General features: G+C 39.7%; 1 protein-coding gene across 1 annotated transcript; it reads left to right on the top strand.

The window, feature by feature from the left end:
* The first annotated feature begins 5614 nt into the window (after positions 1 to 5614).
* LOC140935483 (putative L-lysine 2,3-aminomutase aq_1632) lies at positions 5615 to 15582 on the top strand. The gene is made up of 7 exons (XM_073385025.1): positions 5615 to 5733; positions 6419 to 6585; positions 9711 to 9932; positions 11561 to 11776; positions 12169 to 12294; positions 13423 to 13612; positions 14395 to 15582. Exons 2-7 carry the CDS (start codon positions 6426 to 6428, stop codon positions 15005 to 15007), a joined length of 1527 nt encoding a protein of 508 aa, XP_073241126.1. The 5' UTR covers positions 5615 to 5733; positions 6419 to 6425; the 3' UTR covers positions 15008 to 15582.
* Positions 15583 to 16694: the final 1112 nt, after the last annotated feature.

Here is a 16694-nt window from a genome sequence, read left to right as displayed (position 1 = left end):
ACAACACCATCTGATCACAATTTGCAAGCAACAAATCAGGGGCGTAGGCAGGACTTTTCATCGCGGAGAGGGTGAGGGGGTCCTCCGCCAGTTCCTCGCCTGAGCTACAAACCAAGCTTCTTTTGTCAGGACATAATAGATTGGCGACTGAAAGTGCGACAACTGAGACTTAATATTGCTCGCGTCAATTTACCTTTTTCTTTTTCGAATTGTGCGACTTCTGTTGATGGAGTATGTTGGCTCTAAAAATGACTATGGCGCCTGTCTATCTTACAGCGCGGAATTACAGAATTATCTCTTGTTATTGTGAATGAATTCCTAAATAATTGTTAAATACTTAATTAAAATACGCAAATGTAATCACATGGCTAATTTGTTCCTATTCAATGCCTTTCTGCTTTTTGCTTTTTTCTATGACAACGTTTTTGCAATTAGGTGTACATACATACATTTTTTATTTATTCAGGATGCATTATAACCGATACAAGATCTAAAGGTAAGGCATCTTGAAAGGGCAGTCAGATAAGGTTATCCGGCTAAGAAAAAAATGAATGAATAGTTAACAAAATAACAATAGATAACAAAATAGATATCATAATAACAACAATAATGGTAATAACAGACATTAAGATAAAATCTAACCTTAGATTTAAATTATTGAAGACAGTCAGCTTCAACTATGTCTTTAGGTATATCGTTCCAGAGCGTAACTGTCCTATCCTTGTAACAATTCAGTCTTGCGGTTTTGACCTGATAAAGCTTATAAGAATTGTTCATTCGCGCAGATTATGGACAAATTCGGAAGAAGTCTTCAAATTTCAAATCGTGATAACCAAAGACTATATCTTGTGCATTCGATTTATAAGGATGAATCGGCCGCCATAAGCAGCTGGCATCGGTCTTGGTAATACATACCTCCCCTTTACGTTGGGTAAGAGTCAGTCTTGAAACTCTTCTTTGTACCCCTCATGTGCATGAATGTGTTTGTCGAGATAGGGGCTCCAGACAGGTACTACATATTTCTGACGACTGGCCGTACAAGAGAGTGTACAGTATAGAAACATTTAACAATTATTCTTTGAAATCGAGGAGAATAGTGGCAAAATGTCTACCGAGCCAAGAAGTGGCGAGGTAAATATTCCTAAAGCCACTATTCACCGAGATTGAAAGGAATAATTGTTTTAGTATATACACACAAGGTGATCTGGGCTGAGTTGCTCAAAGCATGGTTAGCTTTAACCATTGGTTAAGCAGTATCAAAACCAATACGTTGCCAAGGTATTAAACGCTGGTTAACGCTAACCATGCTTCGAGCAACTGGGCCCAGATTGACAGATCAGGTCAGCAAGGTACGCGACAGTTTAAAAATATATCTTTGTAGAATTTTCAAACATGGCAATTCACAAGCTTATCACTTCGTAAACAATAGCGTAACGACTTAATTGGAACCGCTGAAAGTTTGAATTGTTTCCTTGCCTGAGAAGAAAAGAAGAGCTTTGTTGTTTTCTGTTGACTCGCCAAGTTTATAGCCGAAAAGGTTTGTTGTGTTGTTCTTCGCATGAAGTGCTGACAAAAATGGCGATTCGGTTCCTCGAGGTAAGACGTCGTCTTCACGTAGCATTCTTTCTCGTGTTTACTTGAAACATATTTCCGCAAACATTTGCTTTCAAATTTGTTTGTCACAAATCAACTTCGTTTTTGGGCCAAATTTTTCTTGTTAGGAAACGCTGAGTTCACGAAACGGCGTCTTCTAGGCGAATAAACGGGAGTTGTAAACAATCCATCGACCACAAAACTCAACAACAGTAAATGGAAAAACGCCGTTTTGAATCCTTTGAAGTCTTTTCTCACCTGAAAAAAGTCAACCCTAGGATTTTGTCGACTTTTAAAAGATCTTCCTCTAAGAAAATGGGGAAAAAAAACGAGTTCACACATTATCCACTCGCTAGGAGGTGAATATTGTTGAATAGTCCGAGATAGCGAACCAATCAGATTGCTTAAATCACCAAGATCACTGAGTGTGTATATACTAAATTTACATCTTCAGTACCAACGGGGGTTGTGAATTAAAATTCACAATTATGCTATATGCTTGGCCCAAGAGATCAGACTTCTGTTATTTTTACCCCAGGATCTTTAAAGCTCTTTACGCCTTTTAGGGTTCCTTTTTAAAATTATTAATAATTGGCTACCAAATTTATCTCGTGAATGTGTTATACACATTAAATCGCACTCAAAAACATAGCTGCCATTTACAAGTACAGTAAGATTGATGAAGTCCTCCTGAAGAAGCTGACTATCGTATATATGATAGGCCGGCGGGTCTATTGTGTCGTCGGCATAAAGCTTAAATGTGCATGATATGCACTCAGTTAAGTCATTTTAAGAGTAAAAAAAATAAACAGTAACGGCCCTAAGATAGTTCCCTGTGCGGAGTACCAGAGAAACTCGACCACTCAGACGTTCACTGACGACTACACGTTAGCAACCGTCAATGCCGTTTCTTTTCAAACTTAATACGCAGTCGGTAAAGACTGTCAGAAGCGTAAGCTAGATCTATGAAAAATGGCGTCTATTAGAACAGATTGTTTGATGATTTCGCCCAGTAATTGATCGTTACCGGGGGAATAACGGCTGATTGGGTTACAGCAAATCTTTCATTGGCCAAAACGATTGTCGCTGATAAGGCCGATCTCCCGCCACAACTTAATTGTCCTATCAAAAACGATTTTTTTCACCGATCTTACAAACGATGGAAGTCAGGGATATTTAACAATTATTCCTCGAGCCCGAATGGGCTTTGAGTCAATATCACATGGGCGAAAGGCCGAATGAACTATTAACTCAGAGGCCATGAAGGCGAGAGGAATAATTGTTTTAGTAAAATCCAACTAGTTGGTCAAAAATACCGAGAATAAAAAAGTTTTAGCTACTTAAAGCTAGACTTTAATCCTTTTTTGCCGCCAAAAAGTCGGCGCTTTTCGCTACTAGTGGGCTATAACATATAGCCTAGTAGTAGCTCAACCAATCAGAACGCAGCATTCATAATAGACCACTAGCTGGATTTTACTAAAAGGGGATAATTTTCATGTAGATATTTGGAACCATTCTTGTGCGCAGCTTGTAGTGATGTGACACTTTTCGTTTTCTTGTACTGTCGGAACAAAAAGAAATACAGTAACAGCTATCAAAATTTCTATGTTATGCAAAGCTTCTTTGTTTATTTGGTTTGTGGTTGAGGAAAGCGTCGCATAAAGTCAACGGGATTCATCGATGCTTAAGTTCATGTAGGCTTTCACAGCAGCCGGAGAACAGGAAAAATCTTTAGCCATTGTGGCCGTACTTACTGCCTTTTAGAACCCGCCCCTCAGGTGAGCTTGTGCAATTTTTACTTATTTGTCTGGTCTCAATTTGGTGTAATTATTTCACGCCTCTGTTTACTATCATAATATGCGTGCATGTTTTCTCGATTTGAAACGTATGGAGATGTATGCGGCATCAAATTATCAGATTTAGAATTAAACACATCAGCTTTTAAGCATTTTTCTAGTTGCAAATGGAATTTGAACAAGTTCTAAAGAATACTTAGTTTTCGTATTGATTGTGAAAAGAAAGCCAAAAGTCTTGCTTTGAGGCCTACTTCTTTCATCTACTTTTATTCGCCATTCTAATCGCGAAGCCGCTTTGAAAAATAAACGCAGAAAAAATAAGATTTTCAAAGGATTTTCAGAAACATTTCAGTCGCACTTCATGTTATGAATAAAAACTGTTGTTATTATGCACGTTTCATTGAATTATTATTCAGGTTTTGTCAGTCAACTAAAAAGTTTTTATTGTCGCTTGAATGAAACGGTAATGAAGCTGTATTCTGTTTACACTTTCTCCATATCCATGCAAAAAAAAAAAAACGATTATATTGATTTCTTAATATTCATATAATATAAAAGTAGAATTGTCGTTTATCTTACGAAAGGCTCGTAGAGTTGCAAAGTTGCAAAGTAAAAGCGGTTTTTGGAAAATAAAAATATTAATACATGGGCTGAGCAATAACTTCGCAAAGGGGTGTCGTGGGGGTTTTGGTTATGTAGTTTGTGTAAGAATTTTTTTTCCAAGTCTACTTCTGTGATCGAACTTGATTCATGAGTTTCTTGCTTTAGCACGATGGAAGATGCGGATTGTTTTCTTCTTAACTCATCCAACCCTTCCCTCAAAAGATAAAAAAAAGGCTCCTTAACTCTTAAGTACAGCCTCTGCGGTTTAATGGTTTTAACCGGTGCCTTATAATTAATGCATAAACGGAAGCTTCGCTTTTAGGCCTTGCATAATCTATATTTTGCATTTGTCTATATATTAAGCTTAAATCAAATGAGGATAAAACGGAGTTTGCTTTTATGAGTTCTAAATTCCGACCTAATCCTTTACTTTTTGATATTTTGGTAAGGTGTACGCCTTTCTGATGCTACTAGGACAGCCGGAATTTTTGGTGTCGTTTTCGACAAAATGAGGTCACTTGTAGATACCAGAAATTAGTTCTGTCTGTAGGTTTCGTGAAGCCTTGTTCAATCTCAAAAACGATCAGGGCTTATCTACCAGACAGTACGAGAGCACTTGTCCGTACAATTTTTGCTTGTCGATTAGACAATTGTAAAACTTAAATTATTGCACTTCCGAGATACATAATCAGAGAATTCCCTGCCGGAGTACATTCAAAACTGCGCCTCGTGTCTAGCCATCAAACAGTCTAGGTTTGTGCATATTAGTCCTAAAGTCTAAAGGAACTACACTGGTTGAGAAGCGCATTATTAAGGTACTGAAGTCAACCTTTATGGCCTTAACTACCATTGCTCCTGTCTATTTTAGAACTACATTAATTAACGTAACTCCTTTCAAGATCGCACATCCTCTAATGTCATCAACCGGCATGTGTCACCCGTACGCTATGTAAGAAGTTATACACTGGCGAAACAGGCCGAAAGCGAAGGGACCATTTCCGCGAACATCTTCGAGATGTTGCAAGAAACGACCGTAAAGACGCGCATTAAAACCAGTACAGCGGAACCCTGATATCACGAAGGGCCAAAGGACTGACAAAGTACGTTCACTAGAAAGAGGTTTCGTTATATCGAGGTTCTTTTCCATATACATGCAGTCCACCCTCTTTAAAGAGGACACTGTGCGGACCTCGAGTTCGTGTCTTCGTTAGCGAGAGTCCGTAATAGTGGGAGTCAATTTCTGTCAAACATCTGTCCTTTATTTTTGCCAGGGAGTTAGCTGCTGTCCGTATTATCGGATTGTCCGTTATAGCGGGGTGTCTGTAAGGCGAGAGTTGACTGTATTTTACTATTACTGGGACGAAGAATATCGTTCGTTATACCAAAAAAGTAATTGGTTCGTAGTTGTAATCTTGCTAATCATTCCAGCCAAAACATGGCAATCTGCCGCTATTCTGTTCACTACGGCAACGCGGGAAAATGCAATTATCTTGGATATAATTTTCCCTCAAATAGACACGCTTGTATCGTCACGGAATCAACAACCTCGTTTCATTTAACTAATTTATTCTTGTTTTTCACGTTGCCATATTCCCACCAATAACATCGCTCCAACATTTGGCATATAAACAACACACAACTCAAAATCCCCTCATTAATGTTCTGACGAGGAGGCTATAGTATTGCACGAAACGGTAGCCAGTCTACCCTATCACAGTTGATAAAGTTATGAGGTTTTTGTGTAAGTATTGTTGTGAAGTATTTTGAAGGTTATTTTAAGTTTATTTCGTGTTTGTGCTTGACGTTTCACTCGTGACTAGAGTCTTGTTATAACCAGTTTATAGATCAAGGTTCAGAATCCGTATTTGTGTCGACAGGTTTTCGAATTCTGTTACCTTTTGAAGTAGTTTTTCAACATGAATGTCATCTGTGTCATTTATTAAATTTGATCGTCAGTCCTTGAAGTGGGCACGTTTTGGAACCGTCGCTGATCAGAGTTACGAGTTCAGAGTTCCTGTTTTGTTTAAGGTAGAGTCTCGTGAGTTTAGCTGTCACGCTTTCATTGGTTTTGTTATGGGTTTGTTTATTCCACTTTGGTTATATCAACAGGAAATTCGTTTAAGTCACTCGGAAAAGGGTTTGTAACTCTCGTGGTCAGCAAGCCTAAACGTACCTACGTTTTACTCACATAAGTTGCCAGTGTTTAGCACAAGGGGGTGAGTAGTTGAGTTTAGTTACAGTTAGTTGTCTAGCAGAATTCGTTAAGTGATGCTGTAAACAAGACATAGGAGCTCCTGTAAAGATTAAAGAACAACAAGATGTAAACTCAGATACCTGGTACCTCTACGCTCAGCGAGCGAGTTGCTCGTAAACCCCCTACAGTATGTTAGCGCAAAGATGAAAACATTTTTGCTATAATTTTTCAGGCTTAAGATGCTCAACCCGAAAACGACTCTGGGTGTTATTCACTTCTCAAAAACGTTAGTGGTGCTGTCAAGAAGATCATCATTTGCCTTCAAATACGTCAAGGGAAAGGATGAAGAACCCGCAAGTCAACCAGCACTGGCAAACCCATACACACCAATTATCGAAGGTAATTAAAATATATCCATTTCTAGAGGACAAGAGTGTTGTGGTCTTGTGTACTTTGACACTCAACGGAAATGTATGTAGTCTCCGTTTCTCCACTTCTGTGTGTGCTTTTCTTTTCTTTTACATCTCAACTCGCAACATCTGCAGACTGCCAGACTAGGTTAATGTCGCTGGGCATTTGTTTGATTAAGGAAATTGATTATTAATTATTATTTGCTGGTACTTTACATTAGCGTAGAATTTGTTTTGAAACAAGCAAATATTGGGAAATATAGGCAAATTACGTAAGAAACGCAAATCATATATTATTTAGGCCCCCGTCCACACAAATGCGGATATTTTTGAAAACGAAGACTTTTTGCTCCGTTTTAACCTTCAGCCCACGTGTAAGAGACGTTTTTGGTGCCCCAAAACGCAGGCTAACGAAAACGGTCCCCAGAGTGGAGTTTTTTGAAAACGCCGGCCTATCGTTTTCGTGAAGACGGACGCACGAAAACCGAGGGTTTTTTTTAATACGATGAAGCCATCATCATGCAGCACACACCCTGTAAAAGCAGGGCCCTCGGAGCAGTTTTTAAACCTCGGGGGCCGGTGACCACCTTTTATGAAGTGGGGGAGGGTGGAATGTTAATATACCGAAATTTCTTCTCCAAGTATACAAGAACACTGAAATTTACTTGCTACGTCGGCAAGGCAAATTTGTCTGTTCTCTGTTTGTGGCTGTCTAGAACTGTCAGATTACTGAACCCTTCTCGAGTCGTTGTCGAGCGGAACCATGTTATAACTTTCAGGCCGCTGAAAGGAACCTTTGCGTAGAGTAATAGCTAGTAGTTTTCAGATTTGACCGAGAACCTTCATCGAAAAAGACTCCATTCTGCATCGTTACATCCTGATGCTATGTAGCCTGGCTGGTCCGGAAGCGTAGAAGTCTACGACTAAGTGCAGTTTTGTAAAGATAGGCGTTTCGAGGCTTACTTCGCATCAGATATAGGATCGAAATGATCGAAACGGACCAATAATAAAATTAATTTAAATGCTTTTGCAAGGTCCGCCAGCCGAATACCGTAAAATTCCGAAAATAAGGCCCGGGGCTTATATTTTTCAAAGGCCCTTTTTAAGAGGGGCTTATATTCGGAGGGGCTTATCTATGGAGGGAAATTTGCGTTTCAAAATCGATTGGGCTAGCCTTATGGTTGGAAGGAAATTTACAGTTTTTGCTTTGTTTTACTTTGTATTTGAGGCCAATTTCCAAGTACAAGCCCCCGGAGGGCTTATATTTGGAGGGCGATTTAACGGAGGGTTTTTGCGTTATGAGTTTGGGGGGCTTATATTTGGAGGGGCTTATACATGGAGGGGCTTATTTTTGGAATTTTACGGTATTCTTATTTCCTGCTGTAGATATCCTATGACTAATAATCTAAGGACAATCATAACCAAGAAATCTTCCAATTTCATTTTAAAAAATTGTTTTAAACTGCATCACGTGACCACCCGCGCCCTGTTTTATCGAGAAAATTCCCACCACATAAAGAGCAAACCGTTTTCCTTTTGTGGGTCCGATCAGTGGCTACAAATAGTCTTGTAAGAACGGTCGGAATGAGAAGAGGTCAATAAACGTCTTTCTCCTGACGAAAATTTTATTTGGAAGAGGACTGGCACTAGTCAATGATTACCAATTACACCTGCCAATACGCCTTTTGCATTAGTTAATCACGTGATCAACTTTCAGTAAACACGAAAACAGTTCGTCGTTCGAGGTTGTGAAAAGCACAATCTTTGCAAGTCGTACAAGTTCTCTTAATTCTATCAATTTTTTTTCCCGGCAAATTTGAGTTTCCACAGAAGAGCTAAGCCACACAATCGGTGTATTTTGATACACAAAATTAGCTGGCGAAGGATTGCTTAAAAAAAGGATTACTTTTTTAGTTAAGGCCAACTAAATTGGAGAGATTTTCAACTGTAAAATAAAAGCATTAATTATTTATCCGTTCTTGAATATCTTTTCTCTCCGTGACTTCTTTTTGGTGGCAAGAAAAATATATATATTGCACTGAAATTAAAACCTTGATGAATCCGCTTCATCAAAGTTGCCTTTCCAAAAATAGTTGAGAGTAAAGCCAAGCTATATTTTCAATAGTGCCACAAGAAAAACACAAAGAAATCTGTATTACCAAATAGGCTGCTAGTTGGCAGGGAAAGATAGGGCAAAAATTTCAACATTTGTGGTATCTGACAAGAAATGTTTATACAGTCAGCACAGGGGATTTTCGCTGCAACTGAAGCATTTTTAAGCGATTGTCTGACGAGACATTGGCTATTTTATGCAGCTTGCATCATTTAGTTTCACTGCAGCGCTTAATGTAGAGATTGTACGTATACTTATAGCGTCACTCCAGCGCGGTTCAAAGTTACACGGTCCAGGATATTTCCGGTAAATCACATCACGAATCGAGCAGAAGCCTGTTTCTCGAAAGTTCGATAATGAACGACCCCGCAAAGCCATATTGGCCGTTTTTATACTAAGGACGCATCTGTCTGGACGAACTTGGGCAAATATTTTGTAGTTCGTCTGGGTTATGCGTATCTAGTATAAAGACGGGCACGAGACGCATCATGCGTCCAGACGAACTACCTTTCGTAGTGCGTCGTTCAAAACGTATTTCAAGGAAAGTTCGTCCAGACGCATAATCCCTCTTGTGCCCGTCTTTATACTTAAGACGCATAACCAGACGAGCTGCAAATATTTGTCCAAGTTTGTCCAAGTTCGTCGTAAAAACGGCCATTGTTGCTTACATTCAAGATCGAGATTTTCGACAGTTTAACAGGTAATATGGTAACACTTTAAAACTATCAGTTAATAATAAAAAAATTCTTGGGACTGATGGGTTTGGTAGCTAGTAACTGCCCTTTTATTCTTTGGATTAAAAAGTTACATGGACTTTCAAGGAACGGGTTTTCAGATCCGCAATATTCGAGATTTCTTGACCCGACAAATTTCCATGAAAACGCCACTAGATTTCAAACATGCGGGATTTCACGCGCCTCAAATCGCATCCAGTCACCGAAAAATCAGATGAAAACTCATCAGCATTAACGGACCTCTAAATTCTACATTTTATTTTCCAGGTCCACGCATTGAACCTTTGAAATGGAAAATGTACACGAAGAGCCACATTCCAGCACTACTGAATACTTATTGGCCTCGATCACATTCCATCGATGTGTTGCCTTTCTACGCAGCATCAACCGTTTTGCCCATGCGCACAAACAATTACGTGGTATCTCATTTGATTGATTGGTCGGCTGTCCCAGACGATCCCATGTTCCAACTCACATTTCCACAACCAGGTAATTACTAATAAAAATTTGTCAAATATTGATACACCGGAAATAAGTAAGCCACGCCACAGTATACAGACTTGCTGCTGCACAATCTTTGCACACTGTCCTTTCCTCTCCATCATAGATTAATACTAATTCAAAATATTTCTCAGTCTGATTGGCTCAAATCCCCCGGCTGTTTCTTCATGGCCAGCTTGTGTTGACCAAATTTGGAAGCCGTTTGCCATATCCAGAAAATGACGTCGATAGTACAGGGTAACCGAGAAGCACTGGGGACGAGGTTGCATTGTTCGGGAGAGTAGAAAATGGCAGAACATTTCTGATTCACACGTTTCACCATAAAGAAATAACCTTACTCAGTACTGCCCAAAAACACTGCAAGAATAGCAAGATAACACCCTCCTCGATCTCCGTAATTCTTCATGTCATAACCAGTTTCGTCCAATACTTGCTAATTATCCGGTGCCCATACCTCTTTAATGCGGATATAAACCCGTAAGGGCATATCGACATGTACGCAAGTGCGTACCTGGAAAAATCGAGGGTAAAAAAAAATTAAAATATGATATAATGAATAAAAAGAAAAAGAGAGATTGACAAAGAAGCAAATATTGAATAAAATTATTTTTTTATAAAGCACCGTTTGCCTTGATTTATTTCATTCTGTTTGCTTCTTTGAAACACTTTTTCTTAGACAACACACTGGGTTTTTTCCACACCCGAATGTCGATTTTCAGCGAAGCGACGTGTCCTAATTGGTAGACTGAATCTTGAATGATGTCTTTAGGGAGAAGGCGGGAAAATAGCGCGCGTTGTTCTCACCTCGAGCTGTCTTAGAAGTAGACGAAGTTGGGCACGGTTAAGAATACGTCAACGAAGGATACTTTCGTCTGTCAAACAAAAAATAGCGGCAAACGCGGGGGTAAATCATCAATCATTTTGTGAATAAAAGTCCAACATACTACGAGCTTTTTGGCTTCATTAATGTCGAATAAGTGATTGATAACGAACGCAAAAAGTCGATAAAGAATTTTACAACTTAAGTCATTTCATAGACAGTAAAAACGCTTTGGCTTACAACGTTAGTCACTTTAAACAAGATATAATGGGTTTGGGACTTTAAGGGGGAGCAAGGAAATATGGAAACTTGTGCCTACCTCTGGAAAAGTCCTGGCTATGCTACTGATTGACCCGGAGCTTATTTCGGGCGTGTCTTTTTTTATGGAAAAAGCACCTTGGAGCATTAGTTCTTCGCTGAGGATGAAATTCCAGACTATAACAGGAGTACGTTCAGCAGAAAGGACACTGGAACTCTGACAGGGAGACAATACTAATTGGATTGCGAAACATCGCAATGGCAAGGGTCGAATGTCGAATCAGCGGAAGCTCAAAAACCGAAATACCAAACTGAGAAGGTTGAACCAAATGCTGAATTGTGCACTCAACAATTCTGCTGCAGCTTTTATTTTTTCAATCTCCCCATCTTACTAGCCGCTGAGCACTTTCTGTACCACCTTTGTTGTTTTGTTCTTTTTTTTGCCACTCTTAAGTTTTCGCGGAAATATAACTCAAGGCCCAGTGGATTTGAATTTGGCTCTGACTTCCTTTTCGACTTGTAATGTTAAAAAATATAGGAATGTTGGCTCAGGAAGATCTCAATCACGTGATTAATATCGTCCGGAATACGAAAGACAGAGTCTACCTGCGGAAGGAAGTGGAAAAAATTCGCGCTAAACTAAATCCACATCCAGCCAATCAGAAAACTATGAACGTGCCACGTGATGACGACCAGGAAATGCCCGGAATGCAACATAAATACCGCGAAACGGTTTTGTTTTTTCCTGCTGAAGGTAATTTATTTTGTTTATAACTAACATTGCGGTCTTTTATAGTTCCCATGTTGAGTGAGTGTTAGGTCAAGTGATTGTGAGAGATAACTGATGTGCAGCGTAATAATGCATGAGGAGGAAACTACACTTTTATGTTTACTTAGTCATTTTTAAAGCACAAAACTTCAAATCAACAAATTCAGTGTACGTATTTGAGGTCATCACAACACACTTTGGAAAACAAAAATTGGAAAAGGATTTTTTCTTAGTCTATGAACGTAAGATAAGGGACCTTAGTTGCCCGTTCTCCTGTTATTCTTTTTGCTGTGATAGTGATTAAGCATACATCAAATGCATCGTACAAGAATTCGTCACTAATTTCCGTTAATTTTCGCTCTTGATGTATTTCACAGGTCAATGGTGCCACACGTTTTGCACTTATTGTTTCCGCTGGGCCCAGTTTACCGCGGTTGGTTCTCCACAAATCTTCCAGTCTTATGATGGCAAGCGATTGGCAAGTTACATTCGCAACAATAAAGGTATTGGATAGAACAACTTTCTCATTATTTATCGTGGTAGCTATCCAACATCGTCACGCTTCAGTATACCCTTACATCACCATTCTGATGCGATAATTTGTTGCAAATTTCTTGTTTAATTTAGTGGGGTGCCTTAAAACCCGCGACTGGTGTTTGCTCCATTGATCTTATAGCAATTGCAGAACATTTTAGGAGAAGTCGCCTACAATAACAGCACATTTTCTTGAAGGACGTACGTATAACTAGGGAAAACAATGCAAATTAAACGTAATTCGTTTCGGTATGAACTATTTTAAAACGTTAACGAACTATAGGGCGCGTACGCGCACATAAATTTTTTAAAAAAGCACATCATCACATGCATAAACTAGCGCAGAAAGGGCTGAAAAGAAGACCTCAGTGGGCCCCACATGGTATAGGAACCAGGGTATAGAGTTTATATAAACAGCATATCACCTATAGATTCACATTATTATAAATTCTAGACCATTTTGTTTGGTGATCATTTCCTTGATTCTCTTGAGAATGGTTGTCAAGAGTTTCGGAGCCACCTTAACCTTCGAAAAAGTTACCCGTTCGTTTTGAGTTATAAGCCATGAAATAAATAAAAGGGGTGTTTTAACGGTATATGACGTTGCTATTTTATCATAGTCACCGTACATGTTGTACGGTGTCAAAAATTGCCATAAATAGACCTCTTTAGTTGTATGTTTTGTTTTCTCAATGAAGGTCTCACAGGAATTAGCCCCTTTGCCTTTTCATCGTGCACGGTAATAAGACGAAATTTGAAAGAAACAGTTCTCTAGAGTATTATCGCATGACCTACATTGAAAAAAAACATACAGGCTAAAGAGGTCTATTATTCTCTAATGCATTTGGCCTTAAGGTTTGCAGTGTTGATGCATTAGAATGGAAGTGCTCGAAATGCTGGATACCATTTTTATCCAACAGAGAATTTCGGTGTTGGTCGTGACGCAATACAACGTTGCACGCTCAGCGACTTTTGGCGGGAAGCAGTTTTGTTGTAAGTTGTCATGTGACCTCGTAGTAACCAATGAGGGTGCGCCCTCTTGGGGTAAAATTGCCAGCTAACTTATATTGATATTTATCTACCTTTCGATTGCACAGGGGTCAGAGATGTACTGTTTACCGGTGGGGACCCTATGGTGATGACAACCAAGCAACTTCAACGATATATCGACCCACTCCTCCAGGATCCAACTCTCGACCACTTAAGAACCATAAGGATTGGTACTAAGTCTCTTGCTTACTGGCCTTATCGTTATGTCACAAATGATGACGCCGACGATTTGCTTAGGTAAGGGCTATGTATATTGCTGGTTTGCACGTGACGTCATGGCAGCCATGTTAGTGGTCTAGAACAAAACTATTTCTATCCTCTGGGAAATAAACTCCATTTTCATGTAAATTTCTTGAAATATTGTTTATTGTATTGACCAACAACAAGGCCACCATGTCACATGGCTGCAAACCAAGAATATTTAATTCAATAAAGGTTTGGCAATTAGGCATTGGGAATACAGAACTTACTGCCATGCTTTGCTCGCGTGACCTCCAAACAATGGCTTCCCAGTGCGCAATTCCCTATGCCCAGGGTTATTAGGAAAGACAAAATGTTTTTCTTTAAGATAATTAGGAATTTTCAAAAAGTTGCCCAAGTTTTCTCAAAACGTTGCTCAACGTTGCTCAACGTTGCCCCCCCCCCCGCTCCCTACCCACTGTAAACACCTCAGAATGTACGTATAATGCAAATTGTGTAATAAATTTAGCTGGTGCGGAATAAACTCGTGAAATTATGAAGTTAAAATAACGAAACTGTGCAAAACGTATGGCACAGTTGATAGAGCACTGCACCGGTATCGCAGGGACTGAGGGGTTCGAATACTGTACAAACCTCTTTTTTAGGCTTTCTTTCCTCAACTGCAAAATTTGCGTCTACAACTGCGATGATTTTCATTACGTTTAATTCTTTACCCATCAATTCTAATATATTATTTTCATTTTCATTTGTCAAAAACTGGTATTACCGGGTAATTTTCCTTTGCTCAAAAAAAAAATGAAAGTACACCTATTTTGCAGGTTGTTTGAAAGAGTCAGTCTGTCGGGTCGCCATCTTGCAATCATGGCTCACATATCCCACCCACGTGAGCTCCAATCACACGTCGCCAAAGAAGCTATCCGACGCATTCGAATGACGGGAGCAGTAATTCGATCCCAGGCTCCCCTCATAAATCACGTCAACGCAGACCCTCGCATCTGGGTGGAAATGTGGCAAAAACAGATCTCTCTTGGTATCATTCCATATTATATGTTTGTGGAGCGAGACACTGGAGCTAGACATTATTTTGAAGTTCCTTTAAGCACGGGCCTCCAAATCTACCAGGAAGCAACACGAAAAGTTTCTGGAGTTGCGAAAACTGTTAGGGGGCCATCCATGTCAGCTGTTCCGGGCAAAGTACACGTAATCGGCTCCGCGAAGATTGGTGGAGAAAGCGTGTTTGTTTTGCAGTTTCTACAGGCTCGTAACCCGCAATGGACTGGAAAACCATTCTTCGCAAAGTATGACGAGAAAGCCAGTTGGCTTGACCAGTTGAAACCCGCATTTGGCGAGAAATCGTTTTTCTACGAGGATGAACTCCAAGAACTACAGAACGCTAACAATTGTTCGGGTGTCTTGTTCCAAGATAAATAAACAATCCCAATGGCACACTAGGTACTGTTTCTCGAAAGAAACTGTAACCATGAAAAAAGAATGTTTTGTAGAACGGTGTAAGATGACCCAAAGGGTTTTTATTCAATTGTCTTTAGAATTTCTTCTCTTCACCAGCTGTTTGTTTAGTCCTAAGACAACTTTTTGAAATCTCCTCTAACAATCGTTATTATTAGACTAAGAATGCTTTAAGGACAAATACAACTGAATTAAGATGAAAAAAAGGATTTTCCATAACTGAAGACGCGTAAAGCATCAACGGAGTAGTCAAGTAAGGATTTCAGCTGATATGAAGACGTAATCGAAGACAAATTTGTACTTGATTGTAAAATGACTTTATCTGTTGGTGAGACGTGACCTTATGAGTAAGACACTGATTCATGGGCGAGTTGCGCAAAAGCTTAAGAGGGATTTTGGTTAATAGACTTGTTTTCCACTTTTTTGCGTTTATTTCTGCCCTTTTTCTTCCAAATCTAGACAAGATTTCATTCAGTCAAAAAATGGCTCCATAAGGTCGTAGTAATTGGTTCAATAAATGTTTACAAATTTTTGGATGATTTTTCCAGTGTCTTTACTGAATAGAAATGGGGGTGGGATGTTTGAAATTATGGCAAATTGGGAAATTTTTGATTTGGGGGGTTGTTGAAAATTAACATATCAAGGGAATAATATGAAGACAAAAACCAGATACCACCACACTCCGATGTCAATGGATTTTAAGCCGCAGTATAGACCGGGGCTAATAGCACAGAAAGTAGAGCGCTGGGCCGTAGTCTTTGAAGCGGGAGGTGGCAGGGTTAATCACCGAGGTGGGACCAGAACTCAGCGTGTTAGTCTATATGTTCACACCACCCCAGATAGCTGTTGCGTCGACACGAAAGCCAAACCGGATAGGACTTCCGCTCACAGGCTAGAACGGTGGTTTCAGCGCGATTACTGTAACGAAGCGAAGCTGCGCTGCGTCGATCTTGAAAGTGATGCGTTACATATCGAATAGGTTTCTGCTAGTCTTAGTCGCAGCATGAACTGGTAATTGGACGGTAGCGGAAGTAAATAAGTAGGAGAAGGAACTGAAACACACTGAGACGGAGATAAATATCCTGGGCCGGGTTGTTTAAAGTGGGGTCAAGATAACGCAGGGTTAGAGAGAAATTTGATTTCAGATATGAAAGCTTAAAAAGCAAATTCAGTTTAATTCTTCTTGTCTGCAATTTGGTGATTGGGTGCTCTAAAGAGATTGGGGAAAATTATCTGAGAAAATACTTTGAAACAAAAGAAAAAGAGCCCCGGCTTTAAATTTAACCCCGGTTTAGCGCTAATCAGTCCTCGAACAACTGGGCCCAGAAGTGAGACTGGGATTTAGTGCGACAAACCCTCTCCGCCATATCGCACCGGTACGATGTTTTATGTGCGTCAACGACTTGTTCCAGTTCTATGCCGTTGCCGTTCACACTCTACCGAACATCTGTTCGTGTCGACACGAAAAGATGTCCGGTAGAGTGTAGATATCGCCTTAAAATAACTGAGAAATGCGGACATCTCTCTACTACGGGCAATTTAAAGCCACATGTATTCAGGTGATTATATGGATACTTAGGGTGCGTTCCTTTGGTATGTTCCTGATCAGGATCAGTGATCCGAGATCATTCGGATCATGGTAGATCAAATG

The sequence above is a fragment of the Porites lutea genome, chromosome 4 (assembly GCF_958299795.1).
Source record: "Porites lutea chromosome 4, jaPorLute2.1, whole genome shotgun sequence".
Classification (NCBI taxonomy): domain Eukaryota; kingdom Metazoa; phylum Cnidaria; class Anthozoa; order Scleractinia; family Poritidae; genus Porites; species Porites lutea.
Note: the sequence above shows the minus strand (reverse complement) of the source record. Positions and strands in the feature narration are given on the sequence as shown.

What these genes read in the sequence shown, in the direction of transcription:
- LOC140935483 (XM_073385025.1), top strand. Translation starts at nt 6,426, where the DNA reads ATGCTCAACCCGAAAACGACTCTGGGTGTTATTCACTTCTCAAAAACG. An exon ending in TTTGTTTTTTCCTGCTGAAG is followed by an intron (nt 11,777 to 12,168) that starts GTAATTTATTTT and finishes TGTATTTCACAG; the next exon opens with GTCAATGGTGCCACACGTTT. An exon ending in TTACATTCGCAACAATAAAG is followed by an intron (nt 12,295 to 13,422) that starts GTATTGGATAGA and finishes TCGATTGCACAG; the next exon opens with GGGTCAGAGATGTACTGTTT.